At 43.8% G+C, this 23351-nt stretch overlaps 1 protein-coding gene across 1 annotated transcript in view; it reads right to left on the bottom strand.

Moving 5' to 3' along the window:
* The window catches only part of FBXL7 (F-box and leucine rich repeat protein 7), a 393665-nt gene extending 374456 nt beyond the window's left edge, over window positions 1–19209 (bottom strand). The window contains exon 1 of the mRNA XM_039238837.1: window positions 18930–19209. Within this exon, the coding sequence (XP_039094768.1) occupies window positions 18930–18966 (37 nt within the window). The 5' untranslated portion in view covers window positions 18967–19209. The remainder of the gene's footprint in view (window positions 1–18929) is intronic.
* Window positions 19210–23351: the final 4142 nt, after the last annotated feature.

The following is a 23351-nucleotide window of genomic DNA, read 5'->3' as shown; positions in this document are numbered from 1 at the left end:
TCTCTGGCTCTTGATCTGTCTCTATCTCTCTCAAAGTAAATAAACATTTAAAAAATTCTAAAATACAAAAAAAAACAAAAAACAACCCCACACATAGGGTTCTTTGACATAAAGGAAAGCAGATCACATCCACTCATAGGATGGGCACCATACTACTAAAGAAAAAAATGATACTTTAATTTTAATAGTATTTCTTAAATTCCTTACAGGATAAATATTTCTCTCCGTTTACGGGGGAAAAAACCTCACAGGACAAAACTAGGGCATTCTCATTCTTGCTTAAATAACAGTAATTTTAGATAAAGCAGATATTACCCATTAGGAATCATTACATCTGAGCCACCTTCTGTCTAATTCAGCTCCCTTTTTCAATTTCTGTGGGTTGGGACATTGAAGAACAAACAAATCACAGCAAATAAATGTGCCAGAATCTGGTGCATAGCATAGAATTTGATCTGGTATCTACTAAAATAGGAACAATAAAGTACACATATACATACACGTACACGCTTACATGATTTGCATTATGCGAATAGCGCTTTACTTTGAATCAAGGACTCTTGAAACAATAAGATTTTCCCCACCAAGTTTAGAGCTTTTAAAAAGTCCATTATTGTCTGAAATCGCATGACAGAGGGAGATACAGATTCTGAAATAGGCTCCAGGCTCTGAGCTGGCAGTCAGCACAGAGCCCGATGCAGGGCTCGAACCCACGAGCTGCGAGATCATGACCCAAGCGAAAGTCAGACGCTTAACCGACTAAGCCACCCAGGCGCCCCCGTCGTTCCCTATTAATACGAGGTCTGTCCTCAAACCCAGCAAACACCTTGTTTCTCTAGATTTGCCATTATAAAAAGAGAGCTCAGACTCTTCCAGATCCCTGATGCAATCATAACTCAAAAATGAAAACTTAACCAAAAACTAAACCACATTCTAACTTCCCTTCATCAAGTGCAATCTGAAGGGATTGTCCAAAAGAGGGAGAAATAGAGCATAACTTCCAAGGCTCCTGTGACAACTTCTTTCAGCTATAGACAGGAATTTCCTGTTTTAAAAATGAATTCCAAAAACAACTTTATTTTCAAATTTCTAAGTTTCTGGCAGAATTTACTCAAAGCCAATCCACTAGTTCACTGGGCCAAATCAGGAGAATTTAGAAAGTGTGAAGTAGCATTTGAGGTAGATACTGATGTGGCTTAAAAATAAGGCTCGGATGGGGCACCTGGGTGGCTCAGTGGGTTAAACATCCAACTGCAGCTCAGGTCACAATCTCACAGTTCGTGGGTTCAAGCCCCACATTGGGCTGACTGCTGTCAGTACAATTCACTTCAGATCCTCTGTCTCCCTCTCTCTGTGCCCCTCCCCTGATCACGCTCTCTCCTCTCTCTCTCTCTCTCTCTCTCTTTCTCAAAAATAAACACTTTTTTAAAAATTGAAAAAAAATAGTAAGTAAGGCTCTAATGAGGTCACCTGTCTCACAAGTAGCAGTGTCCAGATTCTAATTCAGGCTGTTTGGCTCCATAGCTGTTTGACCAGCACCACACTTTTCTGGCTCCCCGACTAGACTCTGAGTCAGTTCGCAGAGGACGAGTGAATGTTTTATTCATCACTGTAAGTCATGGGCAAGCCCAAGATGGATGCTGACACACAGAAGGAAATTAATAAATATCTCCTAGCTAAATGAATCAATACAGGAAAGAACAACTTAGATGGACAAATGCCCAAGTATTATCAGTGCCTGAAAACTTGTTGGAGCCTGGATGGTAACAACCAAGGGGAAAGGAAAGGCCAGACTAACTGTCCTGGCCTGGAGAACCAACTCGATGGTAAGTCCAGGCAATCAGAAAGTTACGGGAGGTGAACTACTGTGGCCTGCAACCACCCAAGCCTGAATGCAGAGTCTTTCTAGAGTCTTCCATTATACTCATCTCCTTAGCCAACTAGTCACCAAGTCCTGTTCATTCTACCTTCTTATCATCCCTGATAACCACACCATCCTCCTCAATCATTATACTCCTGTCATAATTCAGGTTTTCACCTGCTCTCATTCAGCTATTCTTCCTACCTTCCACCACACACTACATTAGGGCCTTGACGGGGCTCAGAGAAAAGCACCACTTTCTCCCACTTGGGTTCAAAACAAATTAAGGAAATGATTTTAAAAAACAGTGGCAGGGCATGTGGATGCCTCAGTTGGTTGAGAGTCCAACTCTTGATTTTGGCTCAAGTCATGATCCCTGGGTCCTGGGATTGAGCCCCCTGTTGGGCTCCATGCTCAGATTAAGGTTCTCTCTCTTTCCCTCTCCCCTGCTCTCTCTCTTTCTCTAAAATTAAAAAAAAAAATAAGTAGTGGTCAATAGAAACTGACACCTTTAGTTTTGAAAAATCTAGTTTAGAAGTTGTGGTTTTAGGTCTATAGCCAAGTGGGCTAACGTTGAACCCAAGGGTTGACAAACATGAGACCAAAGCTAGTCTGTCCACTCCCGGAATTCTATTCAAAGAAGAGCTTCCCCCAGAGAAGGTGCTCCCCAGGGGCAGCTCCCTCTCAAGAGGAAAACAGAAAGGAGCTCAGATGTTGACTTTATTTCTCCCAAATTTACTAACCGGGTAAGTTCTCCAGGCCAGGAGTTATACTAATGACACTCTCACCACATGGAAGTAAACACAAGAAGTGGAGAAGAGTCATCCACAGGCTTCTCCAATGATCTCTGTGAATCTGTCCAAGGCTGACATCGCTAAACATTTACCACCAGCTCCCTCTTGCCAGCCGCCTTCATAATCTTTCACAGCCGTGCCAACCTGCCTACCTCCCGGGTGTGATGCTCACCTCCGAACACTCTCTTCTCTCCTGCAGCTCACCCAACGGTTCCTGCCTCTTTGTCTGACCATCTCTTGCTCCACTTACCTCCTCCTTCTCAGCCATACTTCATCTTTTTAGACTCAATTCAAGGTTCTCTCTCACATAAGAAGTCCTTATGAACATCCACAGCTGAGGGTCATCACGGCTAGGTTTGTGTCTTCCACCACATGCTTTGCTTTCACCATACATGGCTCCTCTTGTACTTCGATACGTCCCTCTCTAACTAGACTGTAGACCCATATGTGCCTAGCACAGATTCTGGTACAGGGATATCTACAAATATTTATTGAATTTGAGAGATGAGAGCAGCTAAAAGCAAAGTAGGACATAAAAATTCCATACAAATAAAACACCATGGGGTGGCACCTGGGGAGATCAGTAGGTTAAACATTTGACTCTTCAGCTCAGGTCATGATCTCACAGTTCGTGGGTTCGAGTCCCACATTAGGCTTTCCACAATGACGCGGAGCCTGCTTGGGATTCTCTCTCTGTCCTTCTTTCTCTCTACCCGCCCCCCTTGGTTCATTGTCTCTCTCACATTCTCTGTCTCTCTCTCTCTCTCTCCTCTCCCTGAAAAATAAATAAATAAACTTTTTAAAAAATAAACAAAATGCCATGGTAGTTCAGAGGGAAGAAAGAACAAAGCCAGTCAGGAATACCTGACATGTTTCCTTACAGCAAGCAGTTAAGTATTATAAACAAAGATGTATCTAGGGAACTTTGGCAGCTCAGTCGGTTAAGCATTGGATTTAGGCTCACGTCATAATCCCACTGTTGATGGGTTCAAGCCCCGCATCGGGCTCTGTGCTGAAAGCTCGGAGCCCGGAGACGGCTTCGGATTCTGTGTCTCCCCCCCCCGCAACCTCTCTCTCTCTGCCCCTCCCCAGCTCATGCTCTGTCTGTCTCACTCAAAAATAAATAATAGACGTTAAAAAAATTTAATAAACAAAGATGCATCTGAAGGATACCAAAGAAAATTTCATTGATAGGTAAGCACAGGAAGAGAATGGTCCAAGACAAAAAGGGGCCAGCATGACAAAAGACACAAATTTTGGAAAATAAAAGACACACTTAGGGCACATCAAGGTTTCCGATTTGGCTGGGGTGTGAAGTGCAGATAGAAGAGAGAAAGCTGGAAGGGCAATCTGGCTATAACACACATGGGGCCTGGAGTCCCACCTACAATAAATTCTGACTTAATTTACAGACAATGGGAGTCAAAGAACATTTTCCAGAAGAGTAGCTGGTTAATTATAACAAGGAAATCATATAAAATCTGAATCCTTGTAGTAGCAATAATAATAAACTAATAATTTGCTTTTCAATTACTTCCAAATTTCTCAGGATCATCGGGACTCTGAGCTTATAATAGTTTGATAATCTCCGTGGAACATTATTTGAGCATAATAAAATGACTAATAAACTATTTAGGATGATCATGAGACCGCATATTAATTTGTAGTCATTTTTCATTTTGCTTATGACAATTTCAACCCACTGCTGCCTGTTTCATCTGTTTAATGAATCTGTACTTGCCACCGGTCTATCTAATAAGCCTTGTCAATTTCCCAATTCTCTTAATAGCCGGTTAACATGGAATGCTGATTTCAGGCAAAAGCAACTATGACCATCTGTTTCTACTTCCTTTTTCTTCTTCACTATTCCACTACCAACCGTGGTGAGCTGCAGCGATCACTCTTCAAAGAATAGTAGGTGATCAGCAAAATCAGACCACGTAGGAATTATTGAGATGTCTGATGTCAGTGCCAGAGCTGAACAAATGGACCAGACAGATGAAGGGTCTCTAGATCCATCTGCAGTCAATTCTGAGTCATAGTGCAGAACACCTCAGAACAAATTCCAATATGGCTCTTCAAACTCTGCGCCAACAGCAGCAGACAGGTACTACAAGCCTGTTGTTGCTCTTTTGCCAGCTAGCTACGTGCTATGGGTCAAGTCACTTTAGGGTAGGGGAGTTGATTTCCTAATCTGTACAGTCAAAGGATCAGACTACATCCCCAAGCAAAACACCGATCCATGTCTCTTACTGCTCAGCTGAAGACTCCCCGCTAAGGACAGCCAGGATTCTCAGCAAGAAGATAATTTTCCCAGTAGTGCCATCCTGCCCTTGACCACTGCCAAAATAGCTTCCTATTCCAACTTCTCTGTTGTCTTACGTGAAGCTCCTCAGTAAACAGCTTCTGTGATGACTTTAGATGCAGTTTATTGGGAACTATCCTTGGGACCACACTTACAAGAGGCAAGGGAGAAGGTGGACTTGAAGTTGCAGCTGTAACACAGGACTCAGCCAATTCCATGCGGAACTTGGACCCAACAGAGCCCTTCTGAATTGTCCTACATGGTATCCCTGCCTCAACTAGTCATGTGATGGATGGCCTTGGGTACAATAATTTCTGGAGAGGAACTGGGCTGTGAGTCATCAGTGCCAAGACCCTATGCAGCTGAGGGTCTGAGAGGGTCGGTCCTGCAGGGGCTACAGGGCGGAGAGGTGGAGCAGATAGGACCTTCACCTGGAATCTTCTTTAAGAAGTAAAGGCTGTGAAGCATGGTGAGGAAGAAAGACACAGATTGAAAAGAAACTAAGATAATCAACGTTAGTATCCTAAAGCCTTGCTATCTTCATGACCATGGCAAAGCTGTTTCATTTCTTTGTGCCTCAGTCTCTTTGTAAGGTGATCTATGGTCCCTTTCACCACTAAAATTTCCATCACCATATTCCAGATTTCATTCTTGGTCCACATCCAAAGCCTTTTTGTTAACTAACTTAAGACTTACAAATATGGCTAAGGAGCAAAGAACCCGCCCATATCAAAAATCTCCAGTAGCATCTGAAATTCATCTCCAATAACTGAAGAGATGATCGGTAGCAGCAGCAAACTCAAATCTACACACCACGGTGGACACACAGCAATCCCAAGTTGAAATGAGATTTGCAGGCAACAGCCTGGGGATTTTGACATTAGACTGAATACAATTACTCAGTTAGCTGTATCTTTATTACCCATGCTTCCCCTTGTGAGGCAATTTTCCTTATTGGAGGTAAAGCAACCCCAAGCAAAGCATTTAAAAATGATCCTTTTCTTGTTTTTATTAGCTCGTATCAAAGAAATGACTATTTGAAGCACAACCAAGAGGAGGGAATTGGCTTTTTATTGCTTAGCTCATGCTGTTACAGCCTTAGGAGTAGAGAAAGACTCCCCAAGGAGGCAAGGTGTCTGAAAACAAGCTCATAGGATAATCAACAGGAGAGGTCTTTCAAGAGAGCTGGAAAATGGAGAAAATTATTAAAACATAATTAAATAAGCAGAGGGGATACGAAATGAAATGTGAAGAGGAAGATGTTCAGGACAGAAATGTCGGGTCTTGAAATTTACTTTCATACAAGAATACGCAATGTACATTGTCCAAATGGGGCGACACAAATCTTTCCAACCAACGGAGTGGCTACTGATCTTGAAAATTATTTTAAAAAAAAAGACAAAACTGAGACTTTGCATGTTGCCTGTGGTCCTGAATGTACACGCTGCCACTTCAAAGCAAATGTCAACCAGGCTCAGTGTCCTGTTGTGTCAACTTCCCAAGGAGGTATTACATCCATTCATCTGAGCTGGGCACACAAAACTAAACGGTACAGTTTCAACTGGGTATCAGGTCATAGGACCCTCTCAAGTCCTTGTTCATAAAGTACTGTGACCTCTATCCCAAGTTCCATCTCAAAAATCTCATGTTCCTTCTTTCACCTGAATCTTAGGGTATTCTTTTGTTTGAAGCTGTTCCTCTAATCTGTATTATTAAAGAAACAAATGACCTTTTAATTGTATTTCTTAAACTCCTTATATGTATTTCTCTCCACTTACAGTAAAAAAAAAATAGGTGTGAAGAATATAGATTTCACTTAATTTATAGAAAAGGGTTACTTAAATATAGTTTCAAGTACATGTACACACCCATGTACCACACACAGCTCAAATACTGGTTTGTTTGTTTTTTTTCTCAATCACTTCCGATTTTAGTAATGTGGGAAACCAGAGGCAGAAGATCTAGAAACCATTCTAATCATGCCAGACACACATAATAACATTTATATGTTGCGTAATAATAAAGAAAAAAAATGGAGACACAAGACACTTAGCATGAAGTGGATCAATATTCCAGGTTAAAAAGATTCATAACACTGAGCACTTAATCCAGAGAACACAGAGCCAAAGGAATGGTTTATTAATTTAAAGATCCAATTTTAAAACTGTGTTCTAGGTTAATGATTTGCTTAAATTGTCACATAAAACCAATTTCCAAGTCAGTTTAGGCACATATTACCATACAATATACTTTTCAATAAGAAATACACAGTAGGGTTCCACTCAATACTAATCACTGAAAACAGCTGAAATACTCTAAGGCAGTGAAGTCAAAAAATCTTCAACAATTGTCTTCCGCCATCCTAAAACATACACATTTCATTGTCCCTTAAATACACAAGTTAAACTATTTTCATCCATAAGAAGATGGAACTACATTATAAAAAATAAGAGTCCAAGTTAGATTATCCTCAGAAGAAAACATATGTCCAGAAAAATATTTTTTAGAGTTAAAATGTCTGAGTCCAAGAAATAGTCACTGAAAATACTATAGGGTTTTCATGAGCTTTTCTTAGATCCAACAAAAATCATGGCTACAAATTCATGTTCATTTAATTACTAACCAAAAAAAAATTTTATTTCAAACCTACTCTATGAGCCGGGGTATAGTCACATCAGGGTGAGAACATGTAGGATGAACAATGAATAAATACAAAGGACCAAGAAATAGAAAAAAATGGGATGAAACTAGAAGATCGTGCATGCAAAGTAAAGCAATTAAAGACTAAATGAACAACATGAATTCCTATCACAGTGATAGGACCTCAGGGACTCGATATCAATTGATCCTAAAAGACCTGCCCCAGGCCCTCACCACTTCCAAAGGCCTCTGGGAAATGTGGTTATTCAACAGCAAAGGAAACAGAAGATGGAAGAGAATCAGGATTCCTGTCATGCCCAGAGTCCGCAGTTTTACAGGTGATCCTCTGATCTCCCAGACAGTGACATAACTTTCTCTAAAGCATCCAGAGCCGATGTTTTCAGGGAGGGAAACACCCCTCAAAGCCCACCTGAGTTTTGTCAACTAGCAAGTGCACTCCAAACAATACTGTCATCTTGTTGTGAACATTTCTTTTTTTCAAGTTTATTATTTTTGAGAAAGAGAGCGTGCGCACGTGAGAGCACAAGCTGGGGAGGGGTGGAGAGAGGGGACAGAGGATCCAAAGTGGGCTCCGCACTGACAGCAGAGAGCCCAACGCGGGACTTTGAACCATGAGATCATGACCTGAGCTGAAGCCGGATGTTTAACTTACTGAGCCACCCAGCCCCCACCCCTTGTCACCAACATTTCCAACAATTCACTCTGCATTCCCATTATGATCATCTTACCACCACGAGGCTGTCCCCGCACACCCATGGCTGGAAATGACCCCCAGGAAGCCAGACTTTTCTGCTTCTAGCAGAGCTTTAAAGAGATTTCTTGCAGATCCCCATTTTGATCCTGGGATAAGCAACTTAAAATACAGTCAAAGGCACCTGGGGGGGGCTCAGATGGTTAAGCATCTGACTTTGGCTCAGGTCATAATCTCATGGTTCATGAGTTTGAGTTCTGCATGGGGTGATCTCGAGCCTCACTTCAGGCAAGCCCTGCTTCTCTCTCTCTCCCTCTCTCAACCCCTCACTGACTTGTGTCTTCTCTAAAAATTAATTAATTAATTAATTAAATACTGTCAAGAATCCTTGATGATAACCCTCTAGCATGAATACATTCTCGTTTTCCTGTAGCCCTTAAGGAGGAGTGAAGATATAGTGGAAAGTGTACTATATTTAGAATCAAAATGACCTCACCTAATCTCTACTATAAAATCAAGGCAAGTCATTTACTCTGTCAAGGCCTCAGTTTCCTCACCAATAAAGTGGGGATAATGATGGACACCTCTCCCACAGTCCCTGTGATGTTAAATAGGATTCATGTCTGAAATGCTTTATAGTTTCCAAAGCAATTTCATAGACATACTTATGGAGAAGTTTCCCAGAAACTGGCAAAGGAGAAGGGCAAATTCCCAAATACATATTGGAATAATTCTCCATATTAACAGCTGTTTCGAATCCACGGTTTTGAAACCAGAGGGAAATGGAAGGCATAACACATGAACTATTTAGTGAAGAAAGGAACTGGGTGCACCTTTCTTAGTCCATCCCTAGCTTTTGTTTGTGAGTAGGTCCCCAGGCTATCCCAGAACAAAGGCCAATGAGAAGTACACAACGCTGTGGACAATCCAGAGGACAGCCCTTCAGCTCTACTTTATACACTCGGCAGACAATACAGAATATGCTAATTATCTCCCGTGCTGATGTTATTACAGACACTCATTAGCTGGCCAGTTGGTCGGCAGATTGTTGCCTAATGAGCAGGTAATCTGTCCCTGGGAGACCCAGGTAAAATAAAATGAGAGTTTCCTTCAAAAAAAAAAAAAAAAAAAGTCTCAGGTGGTTAAGCATCCAACTCTTGATTTTGGCTCAGGTCATAATCCCAGGGTTGTGGATCGAGCACCCACCGAGGCCTCTGTGCTGGGTGAGGAGCCTGCTTCACGTTCTCTCTCTCCCTCTCTCTCTCTCTCTCTCTCTCTCTCTCTCTCTCTGCCCCTACCCTGCTTGTGCCCTCTCTCAAAAAATAAAAGAATAAATTTAAAAAAGGTTTTCATGTTTGATCTCCTAATCCATAAAACTGTCATCATTTTTTTTAAAGGCTACTTCTCAGCCACTGTGCTTCTTTGAAACACACAAACAAAACAAACATCAGGAAAAGTTTTGGCGGCACCTAGAAAGACCAAGCAGGAGGGGGTCATGGGCACAGTGGAAAGGGGCACGGACTCCAGGGCTGCCAAGGGACCGCCGTCGTCACCGGGCCGCTCACCAGCTGCGCGTGCTGGGCAGGGGTGAGCCTCCCGACTTCCCTGCTGGCACCTGTGAAATAGTCAGCAGGGCCCACGGAGCGGCTGCTATGAACTACATGAAAAGTGTGTGTAGAAGGCTCAGAGGGGGAAGGGCACCTAGTGAGTGCTCAGCAAATGTTAATTACTATTACTAAACTGACAGCAAATAGAATAACCTTGGAAATATTAGTATTTATTAATAATCATTTAGATCTGTGAGTGTAGATTTGTTTAATGTTTATTTTTGACAGACAGACAGAGTGTGAGTGGGGGAGGGGCAGAGAGCAAGGGAGACAGTCCGAAGCAGGCTCCAGGCTCCGAGCTGTCAGCACACAGCCTGACACAGGGCTCAAACCCACAAACCACAAGATCATGACCTGAGCCAAAGTCAGGCACTCAACTGACTGAACCACCCAGGCGCCCTGTGGACTGAGATGTTTTTAAGAAAACAGAGCTGAATGGCACACTGATCCTGTCCTTTACATTGGGAGGCAATCAATGCCCTAATTCCCATTCTCTCTGAATTTACTCTTCCCCCCACCCCCGTACCTGTGTTCCTTCTTCCAAGTCACCCTCAGTCTCCTGCCTGCTGCTCCTTCTGGGCTCTGACATACGTCTGACAGTTGGAACCTGTCAGGTCTGACCTTGGTCTTGAACTTAACCCAGATGCTACCACGCTCTGACTCAGAGCCCTCCACAAGGCCAGCGGGTTCTACTACACATCTCACTAGCCTTTTCCTGACTTCTCCACCTTGCCAAGAAGTGGGTTACTGGCAGCCAGAAGGTCAATCCACAAGTACAAGAAAAATTCCTGAAATTTTTCTCTAGAAATTTTGATGCACTTTCCACAGCTGCATCTGCTTGAAAAATGCTGCAAAGGAATTTACCACAGAAAGGGTAGCAAACAAAAAATGTTTTAATAACATTTCTACACATGGCTCAAGGCTTCTAATGTTACAATTATGAGTTCATGCAGTGTTAACAACTGTTTTTTATTTTGTTACTGGTTTCAAATTTAAATAGGAATTGATAGAATGAGCACATCTAATGCAAGACCTAACAGAAATTTACGGCTCCAGAAAACAGTCTACACTCCTTCAACCATGGAATGGGGAAAATGTTGACCATGTGTTTAGATTTCATTACCGAGGAAAATTCAGAGATGGTTAATGATTATTCATGTCAGACGTTTTAAAGTTGTCCATCTTTGGGGTATTAGCTAGCACATTTTTTTAATGTTTATTTATTTTTGAAGGAGAGAGAGAGAGGCAGAGCAGGAACCGGGAAGGGATAGAGAGAGAGGGAGACACAGGATCCGAAGCATGATCCAGGCTCTGAGCTGTCAGCACACAGCCCGATGTGGGGTTCAAACCCATGAATTGCGAGATCACAACCTAAGCCAAGTCCGACGCTCAACGGACTGAGCCACCCAGGTGCCGCATGAGCTAGCACATTTTAAAGGCATCTTCCCAAAGGCTTCCATTTTCCTTTGTGGCAATGTGCATGTTTGAGAGGGACCGAGGCTAGTCAGATGCTCCTACCCTTTTCTGAAACATTTCAAGGTCCTCATTTCTAGAAACTGTAGGAATCACTTTCCATGAAATAAACCATAGAAGAATTTTGGGGAACAACTAGGGAAAGTCTCTTCATGAAACATTTAGCTTCTCCCTAGGATCTAATCGACAGCTAGTCCAACTTACCTGTTTGTTGCTATTGTTTTAGAAAAATCCTTTAGATATTTCGGGAAGCGCAGGTACTATCCAGAACTGTCATTATTTAGAGAGTAACTCTATTCCTATTCACACTTTCCCCCTGACCATACAACCACACTTAGCACACTGTGGGAAACAGGGTCCTCCTGAAGCAGGACTTCTCATCTTGCTCACGAAGCGTCTGCCTCCCTGCCCCGCTTCTCAGATACTGAACGTTTCTAGAGCCAGTCTATTCTCTCTGGAGATTTGATGCAGTGAGCAGGTGGAAGAGGCGATCTAAAATTCTAAATTAGAACCAAAAAAACAAAAACAAAAAAGAGCTACGTTCTGGAAAGGTTCAGCGGGTATGGAGTCCATTACTACACAGAGGGTCTGGTGCTCCGTCTCGTTCGCGGTAAACATCGTGCGGAACGGAAGCATATCAGAGCTTCTGAGGACGATGCTGGCTTTGATTCTAGTCAATGTGCAGCTTCTGATCAAATATCACTAACCAGTAACACCGATTAAAAGTTTTACATATAGGTTAAGCCATTTATTCAAGACATTCAACATGAACACAATTAAAGGTCTTGCTTCAAGTTCAGCAGATCGACATGTTTTAGAGCGATAGTAAAAGTAACAATAGCACCACTGGGAGAGTCCGTGTCCATTACTACACTGAAAAGAAGGACAAGTCACTTATCAAACCCAGTTTTTGGTGCTGGAGTTTATGTTGACAGAAGGCAGAAAAGTCAATACCTAAATATATCTCGATAGACATAAACACATATATATAACAGGCGGAGATCAAGAGAGAGAAAGAGGATTAACCCAGGAAAAGTGGGGGGACATTTTTTAACACCTAAAATGATACAGCTGTGTGGGGGAAGGGGAGGAGCAAAGCAGCAAAATGAGTTAGAACCAAAGAATATCCCTTTATCCAACATAACTTCACATGACTGAAGAGTATTTGCAAAGGAATTTGGCGAAGGGTCCTGTAACATACCCCATGGTCCACGCAGAAATCTCTAGCACATCATCCTTTACGGCAGTCACCTCCTTCCCATGTCCGATGACTCACTCGCTCACTGGGAAGCCTATCTCGGAGGTGGTCAGCTCCAATCACGGCATCTTCCTCAGACTCAGCCAAATCTACCCTCCAGTAACTCAAATACACTGGTCTTTGCTCAGCACTTTGCAATTTAATTTCTTCAGCATGACAGTTCTTTAAGTACTACTTTTTAATGAATTAAGTTTCTAAACTTCATTTATTCCCTCCTTCATTTTTCAGAGAATTTATTCACTCTTGATTTTATTCAAGATTATGTCACATACTCTAATACATTCCTAATACCATCTTAACATGCAGATCTAGTTACACCAGTTACACACCAAAGCCACGTGATCTGCACAGTTTCCAGAGACACCAGTAGATGCAGGCGAAGGGCAACAGTTATTATTGTTGCCAATAATAATCAATCCACAATTCATTTTCTTTCAAAGGTCAGAGAGAGTTAAGAGAAAACTTTTGTGAGCTGATTCCCAGGGGAAAGAAATGCTCCCTCTCTTTTCTTTCTCACTTTTGGGGCACCTGGGTGGCTCAGTTGGTTAAGCGTCCAACTCCAGCTCAGGTCATGATCTCACGGTTTGTGGGTTGGAGCCCCGTGTCAGGCTCTGGGCTGACAGCTAGCTCAGAGCCTGGAGACTGTTTCAGATTCTGTATCTCCCTCTCTCTCTGACCCTCCCCTGGTCTCACTGTCTGTCTGTCTGTCTGTCTGTCTCTCTCAGAAATAAATAAAACATTTAAAAAATAATAAATAAACATACAGAAGACTCCCCAAATCTCTGAAAACATCTTCTCACCATCAGATCAAAGATGGTCCTGTGAGCTACACTAATGCTTTGATTCAAACTGGACAGTGAAATCAATATGGTTTCTCTACCGATTTTAAATCAGAATAAAATTATTTACTGGAGGCAAAAGATGAAGACCCACTTCTATCTAAGAGCTATGGAGATCCTTAGGGTTATCGTCACATATTCAGTGCAGTCAGGCAGTATCCCCTGGTCACAGCATAAAGAGCATGTCCGAGGCCTCCCCTACCCAAAAGCAGTCACAAAATAGGTGATATAACATAATTAGATCAAAAGATATTTGCAAAGATCTAGGCAAAAAAAAAAAAAAAAAAAACCCAGTAACCAAAAGTGACCCCTTTCCATTGTAGCTATGTATGGAAAGTTAATGATGTTACACTTGCATAAAATGATGACTTCCGCTCCCCAGAAAAGAGCGTATGACACTGGTATGACACAGTGGTTCCAAATAACAGTCAATATGCCACCTGGATGAATCCTCAAGGATCAGTCTTTCACTTCCTTTAAGTCCTGGTCCAAATGCCAACTTTTCAAAAAGGCCAACAGTGACTGCTCTAAAACTGCAACACTCTCTTCCTCCCAATCCCCGAATAATCTGAAGATTGTTTTTAATCAGAGACATTAGCCCCTTAGAACGTATCACACGGTTGACTGAGTTACTGTGTGTGTATGCGCACGTTAATTGTTCCACTTCCGTCCCTCTCAACATGTGTGCGCGCATATAGACACACACAGACACACACACACACACACACACACACACTCGTGAAGAAAAGATTGACAGGTACAGGATCTTACTCCGTTTCCGGATGGATCCCAACCATCCAGAAGAGTTCCTGGCACACAGCAAGAAATAAGAAGTCAACATACATTAGGTGAACGACTGAATCAACGACTCTGGGCTTAGACAGACTTGGCCCGGGGTCCCCGTGCCACCTACACTATGTTCTCTACAGCTGTGTCTCCCCATTGGTAAAACGAGGACCTCAGGAGTGCCTGCCTTTCAGACTGTCATGAGGATTATGTGAGTTGGTGTACGTCAATGGCTTAGAATAATGCTCGGACGTAGTAAACTTTCAATAAACCTCAGCTGCCATTATTATTATTATTATTCCAAGATATGTTTCCCGAGGTGGTGATGGATTAGTGACGATTTATGTGTTCAGACAGCTGGCTCTCCTGATATCTGACAGCAGATCTGAGATGGTGACAAGGGGCCCAAGACACTTGATACAGCAGCACAGCCACCAAGGGTCAAACCCCATCACTGGGGCCTCATCAGTTCCAATTCAACAACACTCAGGATTTTGCAAAGGAGCTGCTAACTGTATACTAAAGCCTCCTGACAAGCTGGAGTAGAACAAACATAACAATGAAATCATGGAGTAAGTGAGGGGGAGGCTCAGACACCTTAAAAGGAAGGGAAAGCAACCGGTCTTCCTACTAGAACAGGAAGATTTGTTTATTTCGCTTAACTGGAGTCAAAGCTAATAATGGTCCTAAGCTTCACTGCAACTCATTCTCCAGATTTCTACACACAGGCTGAAATGTACACCTTATGAAAGAAGACAAAGAGGAAAAAAAAAAAAAACAGCCTTCGATAAAAGAATTGATCAGAACATCCTAATCATTTAGACAGTCTCTTACTTTTCTAGAAATCTAAGGGTCAGGAATGGTGTGGTAACATTTTCCTGGAGCAAAATCCAAGCTGAGCGTGAAGAGGGAGGAGGGGTTACAAATTAAACCATTCACCTAATAGTCACTGAGTAGGTTGGAAAACAAAACACTTTGGAAACACCCATTATTTACACAGATCTTGAATTTAGGAAGAAAAGCAGGGAGTTCAGGACTGATTGTATTAGGAGGGGGGGAACAAGTGAGAAAGACGGAGGTGAGAGAAAAGACTGTGACTAAGGGGGGGGGAGCGCTTATGGATTTCCTGGCAATAACAGTCTAACTTCCCTATTTATGATATTCCCGCCAAATTATACTTATTATATTCCCTATTATAACACACCTTCCAAGGTTAATCTCCATTAAGTGGTTCATTAAGGCATTGGAAGAGCAAAATAAAATAAATGACCATGCACCTGAGAATTAGGTCTTGACAAGTAATGCCAGTAAGGAATTCCTCTCCTCATTCTAGAGAAGAAAGACCCCATGATTTCAGGAGAATGGAGCAAGGTCACAGAAGCTAAATTGAAGCTGGACTCAAATTTACAGACTCCCAAGTTAATGCTCTCTGCTCGATGCAAGAACTTCCCCCAGTTTAACAAGAACATGATATATCATTCAATTCTAGGAGGAACTCAAGATTTTGCACCGTTAACAAGCTCCAAGGTGATGCTTCCACCACTGGGAGCCCTTGAATTCCACACAGCTGGAAATGTCCGCTCTGTTGCACCTGCTAAGGTAAAACCTCAGGAAGAATTTTTGTTGTAGTTTTAATGACAAGGGTGTTTTTCAGGAACAAGAGAAAGTAAGATTACATAAGAAATGCTGAAGTTGTAAACATTCCAATAATTGAACACTCACTGTAAAATGAATGTGGCTTGCATTTACAGGGTGGTGTCAACTCTAAAATAGACTTAAAGTGCAGATTTTTAAAGTATAACAAACACCTATATTTAGGAGTGGAGCAGTCTCTCACTTCATTCTATGGATATGCATCTACTAATAATTTCCCTCTTTTATTTCAAGTTAGGTATGGCTTGAAATAAATCTTTGAAATAAGCCTTATTTCAAACTATCCCTAACTTGTACTAACCCTACTAAAACTGTCTTAATTCTCAGTCTCCTTCATGGGGATACTGTGTTGAAGGGCTGAGTTCACTTTCTTTGAAATTTGACATGTTAGATTAGAAAACAACATAGCACTGACACATTGAATTCCGACAGGCTTATCCGCATATGTTACCATACATTGACACATTGTCACAAAGTTGACCAATACCAATTACAGTCGACCTTTGTACCACCTGGGTTTGAACTGTGTGGGTTCACTTCCACGTAAATTTTTTCATAAATACAGTACAGAATTGTAAATCTATTTTCTCTTCCTTATGACTGTCTTTTTTTTTTTTAAGTGTTTTATTTATTTCTGAGAGAGAGAGAGAGAAAGCGTGAGCAGGGGAAGGTCACAGAGAGTGGGAGACACAGAATCTGAAGCAGGCTCCAGGCTCTGAGCTGTCAGCACAGAGCCGAATGCGGGGCTCAAACCCACGAACCGCGAGATCATGACCTGGGCTCAAGCCATATGCTTAACTGACTGAGCCACCCAGGCGCCCCTCCTTATGACTTAATAACATTTTCTTTGCTCTAGCTCTAAGAATGCAGTATATACTACATATAAAAGGTATGAATGCATGAGTATGAATCAACTGTCTATGCTATCGGTAAAGCTTCCGGTCAACAGTATGCTCTTGTTAAGTTTGGGATGCGTCAAAGTCATACTCAGATTTCAGACCACAGGGGGAATTGGTGCCCCTAAACCACACACTGTTCAATGGCCTACTGTACATATGTTATAACCCTATTTAGGAGAGGTCTAATGTAACTGGGGGGGGGGGGGGTTCCCGTTACTTCTAGTTCTCTATTTTTCCTTACGACCACAGAGGAACCTCCAAGCATTTGAATAGAGTGTATGAAAACTAAGTACAATGTGTCCCTCCAGCCAAAACTCAGTTACCGCCCAAAGCTCCCTATTGGTTCCCCCGAATCAGCTGAGCCCAAGAGGCTTTCCCTATAAAAAGTTCCACAGTGTATCTAAATCCGATCCCAGTAAAATTTCACTTCAGCTGAAGTGAAAATGCAGAGGTAGCATTTACGGATAACAGCTGGAGATCATTAGTTCTCTGTGTCTCCTTTTCTCTCCCAGGGGTTGAACACTCTGCTGTTCAGACAGGAAGTCGTCATACACCACACACTGTACGTTAGGAGAACACTGGGACGCAAGAACAAGTTGCAGGAGCGCCGGGAGAGTTTCATTCAACAACGCAGAGCCCTGCGTCCACTTAACTGTTGGGGTGTCTGCCCCCCCAAAAGTATTCAACTATCACAATGTATGCACACCCAGAACCGACAAGCACACATTTTACGCCCTGAAAGCTGTTTCATACGCAGCGTAAGAAGGCTTAATCTTTCATTATTCCACAAATTTTTAAAACATTGAGAAGTTCTGGGCAGTGGCCAAGACTCTCCAATAATATTTGTTGGCATATTTTCGCACGGGCTATTTAAACAGACAACTGTTAAACTTTTTTAAATGAAATTATCAAAAAAAAAATATCTCCCACAAAACTGCCCAGATTTAGGAGACAATATATACGCGCCTCGATACATTGTGATCTGGAAAAGAATGATTTCAACAAAAGGTCCTTGTGGGTATGGTCTTTTAGGGCACGTTTCTGCTGTAGTTTCACAAAGCTGCTGAGAACGAGCACAGACACACACCCGGACAGACGTCCACGTTCTAGGCCACACCTCAAAGTTTTGAACAGGATGGTCGGAGTTTCCCTAACACCACATGCTGAAGAGCCATTCTGCATTCCTACCAGTCTGCAGGCGCTGGACCCGGTTTGTAACAGCCTAGGGGGGCGGGGGGGGGGGGCGCCTATAAAAGCGAGACTGTCTCTTCCACTCCCCTCCAGCCAAGTTCACGAAAGTCCAACCTTCCTAACTTTTGAACCGCGCAAAACGCCTATGCAGGATGCAAATCGGGGGCAAGCTGTTAATCAACTCGGTTACAATACCGCGGTTTCATGCAAATAGAAGGAGGAGCCAGGGAGAAGCCAACCCACACATCCATCATCCTTTTAGGAGTAGGTGGAGTTTAAAGTTTCCCCAACTTCCAACTTCCCACTTGACAGGCAATATTTCTGTGCAATTTCCAGCCCCACGTAACAGATGGTCCTTTGCCCGTCCTGAGCCCCGAGAGAGCCCAGACAAAGCCCCCGGCCACTCCTCGCCTCGCGAGGCCCAAAGGTGGGGTTTCACGAAGCTGTCAGCTCAGGGGCATCGAGCTGAGAACGGAAACTTAACTTCTTCTTCCAGAAGTTGGTCCTGCTACAGGAGAGTCCCGGGGACTGGAGCACAAAGGCCTGGGAAAGTTTTCACAGCGTTATTTTTCAAACGCGTCTTCCGCCATCGGCCAAACCATCATGCTAACCCCCAGATGCTTAGAGAAGGAAAGTTGAGGCACTGGTGCTCAGAAATACGGCAGAAATGCAACGTCCCAAAGACAACCTGGGAAGTTGCTTCAATGCCACCACCCCCCCCCCCCCACGGTGGGAAAGCATCCTCGGGGCGCCTGAGCGCTCAGCGCCAAGGGGAAAGGTGACGGCCCCGACACGGTGCCAAATGGGGGTGCGCCACGGCAGGCGTGCGAGAAGCTTCCTCCCCAGACGGGAGGCCGGGGGGCAGAGGAGGGGGCGCGATGCGGGAGTGTGGGGACGGGCGGCCCACTCACCCTCACTGCCGTACTGTTTGCCATTGTTCGCGCCCATCCTGCCGCCGTCATGCCCGCCGTCTCCCCGGACACTGCATCGCTGGGGCGCACCGCCTGCGCGCTCCGCCCGAGGAAAGCCCGCCCGACGGGGCCGTTAGCCGCGCATCCCCCGCGCTCCGGGGCCAGGCTGCGGCCGCGGGCGGCCCCTGCACTCCGGGGGGAGGGGGCGCTCCGTCCCCGCCCGGCACCCCCGACGGCTCCGGGGTGGGGCCGGGGGCAGCCGCCGCTCTTAGAACCCGCGCTCCGGGCCCGCGGGCGCAGCGCCGCGGAGAGCCCGCGCCCCGGGGCCGCCCCGAGGCTCGCCGCGCCGCCGCCGCCGGGTCCCCATCCGCCCGCCGCGCTCCCTCCGCGGCGGGCGCCGAGCCGCGCGGGCGGCCGGGGCTCCCGGGCTCGGCCGCCTCCTCCCGGCGGCCCTGCGCGCCCGCGGCTTCCCCGGGGAGGGCGCGGCGGCCACTTGTTGCGGGTGCCCCGAGCGAGCGGAGACTCCCGGCCCGGCGCCGCTCGCCCGCGGGCCGGACTTTTGTTCGCGCCAGGCGCCTCCTCGCGCCGCCCAGCGTCAATCACAGCTGGAGCCCCGGGGAGGAAGGCCGGCCCGGAGACGCGCGGCCTTTTAAAGGGGCAGCGCGCCTTTTCGGGGCTCGGGCGGCGGGCCCCAGCCTCGCCGCAGGCCCGCGCGCCCCCGGAGAACCAGCCCGAGCGGAGGGACGTGCTCCTGGCTCGGTTTTGCTATTGTTCGTTTGCAGGCTTGGCCCCCAACTTCTAAGATGAGCTCCCGGGCGCCGTTTGGGATCCCCTGGGTCCGCCTGCCGATACGGCCCCTTGGGGGGTGTGGGGTCCTTTAAAATAAACAGGCGTCGGAGTCTGATTCTGTCGGACAAAGTCAGGTAGAGGTGCTGGCCTTCTCCGGCGGCTCCCACGTTTGGGGACTGAGGCGGGGAATGGCGGAGAGAGGGAGGGAACACTTGAGGGGGACTTAGCGGGGAGGCATTCCCCGCCCCGGTGCCGAAGGTTTCCTGGCTCAGAACTTTTAAGAGCTTCCTAGCCAGGAAGTGTGTTTTTTCTCCCCGTTTCTATGATTCTTTTTGCCTCCCGGTTGGTGTTATCCTTTGTTGAATACATCACAACCGCTTTTGGAGACTTACATGGCACTTCTAGGGCCTTAAAATGGCCCTTCGGGGTTCCCTCCAGTAAATAGAAAAAGGAAACTCTTCTTGATTTAGTCCCTTTCCATGTAAATACCTGAAACTTTATGACATTGCATCTTTGTAAAGACCTGGGACTTCGCAGCGCAAATTTCTTTGTGGAGACGCAAACACACAGCACAGTTTCTCCTTATACGTGTTAGATGTGTGGAATTAAATTAAACTTACATGATGATATATATATATATATATGCAAAATACAGAAGCGTGTGTTAATATAACTATATGGAGAACCAGGATTTTTGTAATTACCCATTCCTTAAAGAGCTTTCAACCACATGCAGAAATTGAGGTTCTCTTTGGGTAATTTCCTTAAATTTGGCACAATTTCCCTTCTTAAAAATAAGATAAAACCTCATGTTTCAGTATTCTAAAATGTAGATTTAGTGTGCAGGATCAATCATGTATTGAAAGAAAATGTCATATGTGTATCTCTTTTCAAGGACAGGTTTAAATAGTTTTGTGTCATTCTAGTAACATTTCAGCTGCCATAGTCCGAAGAGAATACGGACTGCATTTTAATTCATCTTTTTATATATAGAATCTAGCATACTGCCTGGGTGATAATATGCGCTTCCCATATCTTTCGTGTTCAATTAAAATCTTGTGTCATAGGCCCTAAATAGGATGTATGGGGGTCAAAAATTTGGAAGGGGTGTTTGGGTGGCTCATTCATTTAAGCCTCTGACTCTTGATTTCAACTCAGGTAATGAACTTGCCCTTAGTGGGATGGAGCCCTGCGTGGGACTCTGTGCTGACCACCTGGAATCTGCTTGGGATTCTCTTTCCCTCTCTTTCTCTGCCCCTCCCCTGCTTGTGTATGCGTTATCTCTCTCTCTCTCTCTTTCTCTCTCTCTCTCTAAATAAATAATAAACATTTAATAGAAAAAAAATGGGAAGAGTTCAATGGATTTTCAGAGACTCCACCTGAAAGCACAAACCCAATCTAGAAATGAGCTGAATCCACATTATCTTTATTCAAAGTGGGTTTCTGCTCACCTTGTCTTTGTGATTTTCCATCACTATTAGGGAACTGCCCTGAATCTGATCCTTTTGGAGGCATAGTTGAAGACAAACCCACCAAAAAGTAGTGAATCAATGGAAACTCGACTCAATATTTGGTGTAAAGCTAACAACCTGCTTTTTTTACATGCAGTTGTCTTCCTGATGATCTCAGGCCTTCTGTGGTCTACAAGTCAGGACACTTCCAGCAGAAGAAACTGAGGCTCAAAACTTTAAATATCTGGAGTCACACAGGTGGTAAACGACAGATGTACTCAGGTTCTCAGGTCCTCTTTTCACAGAGGAGAGCCACTGCCTCTCTAGACTTAACTATTGTTCATCTTGGTCACTGTCACCCCCTTTCTGGTTGGGTCACCTCCCAGGGTCGTTAATATCAGAGAACAGTGAAAAGTAAATTATAGTGACTAATGACGTTTATCAACTTTGAAATTAAAGTCTTTACATATATTGAAGCTTCTATTGCTTAACATAAGGGGCAACAGAGATGATATTGTTTAAGAAATTCCAGTTCAAAACAAAATAGATAAAAAATCACTTGATTTTTAACATTGTTCTGGTTATAAAATATAAATATGTGTTGTCATAGTTACTGTAAAAGCTTGGAGGGAAACATGGTTAAACGAAGAAAAAATTTCTGCTAAAATTAAAGATTATTCACATGTGTGTGTTTGAATTTTTTTAATTAAGATACTGTACAAATACATGATTTTAACCAAAATTTCCAATCTTTTTGCCCAGCTACCAAACCTAACACATAGAGATTTGTCAGCTTATTTAGAAAAGGATGGTGTGGTTTTCACCCATGTGTTCCCAATATCTAGCACAATTTTTAACCCAAAGTTATTACTCAATAAAAACGTGCAGAGTAAGTGAATGTTGAACAAAGAGATAAAATACTTTGAATGTTATTCCGCTTTCTCTCTCTGCCTTTTGTAAGAGGCCATAATCACTGAAAAGATCAAAAAACAAGTAAGCATTCTAAATCACCCCAAAACAACAATAATATATGAGGCAACTACTGTTTTTCTCCACCCAGTGCCTTCCAACCTTGCTCCGGGGGCACCAGTTCCTATCCTTGGGGAACCAGTTTCACCCAGATTCCAACTGTGGGCTTCCAGTGGGAACTTGTTAGTTGTGGAAGTCGTGGCTCTTGGCCAAGTGAGAGCCCGTGATCAGGCTGCCCTGCTTACCCACCTGCCCGTGTCAGCAAGGGAGTGAGCAAGTGATCTCTACTTCCTTGCTAGACCTAGAGGAGAGTAGTAGGTCCCGGCAGAGAATCAGGACTTTTGGCATTTCCAGGTGTCACAGGCCAAGCCACCACCACAGCATCAGTAATGACTATGTGGGGAGCCAGAAATTCTCACCTCACCCAGCAGTATAGAGGAGCCCCTTGCCTCCAGTGTCAACAAAGGTTGAGTGGGACATCTGAACTTCCACCACCAGTGATAAGGTGGCACAGTTTTATACATTTATATATTATATATTTATATATTAACATTATATATCAACTTTATATTATGTTATATTATATTATGGCCCATAGTCTCATAGTATAAATATAAACATATTTATATTATGACCCAAAGTCTAATAGCATAATATGAAAATGACCAGGTTTCAATGGAAAACACTTGTCATACCAAGAACCAAGAAGATTTCAAATGAATGAAAACCAGCACCATAATGACAAAATGTTAGAATTATCGGGCAAAGATTTTAAGGCAGCCATAGAAAAAAATACTCCATGAATAATGACAAAAATGCTTATGATACAAGATAAAAGCAGAAAGCCTCAGGAAAGGAACAGAAGATATAAGAAGAGCAAAACAGGAATTTCAGAACGAAAATAGGACAGCTCAGTGCATGGGCTGACTAGCAGAACAGAAGAGACCAAAGAGAAAATCAGTGAATTGGAAAACAAGACAATAGATATTACCGAATCTGAAGAACAAGGAGAAAATAGGCTGAAAAAATGACAAAGCCACAGGGTAAGGGTGGGATTAGATAAAAGATCTATCATTTTTGTCATCAGAGTCTCAGAAGGAGATGAAAAAGAGGGAAGAGCTGAAAATCTACTTGAAGAAATAATGGCGAAAACCTTCCCAAAGTTTTGAAATGAGAAAGTACTAAAAGTGGAGAGCAGCTTCCTGGTTGAACA

The sequence above is a fragment of the Hyaena hyaena genome, unplaced genomic scaffold (assembly GCF_003009895.1).
Source record: "Hyaena hyaena isolate Hyena2069 unplaced genomic scaffold, ASM300989v1 scaffold_148, whole genome shotgun sequence".
Classification (NCBI taxonomy): domain Eukaryota; kingdom Metazoa; phylum Chordata; class Mammalia; order Carnivora; family Hyaenidae; genus Hyaena; species Hyaena hyaena.
The sequence above is the reverse complement of the archived record's forward strand: the minus strand, read 5'-3'. Positions and strand labels throughout refer to the sequence as shown.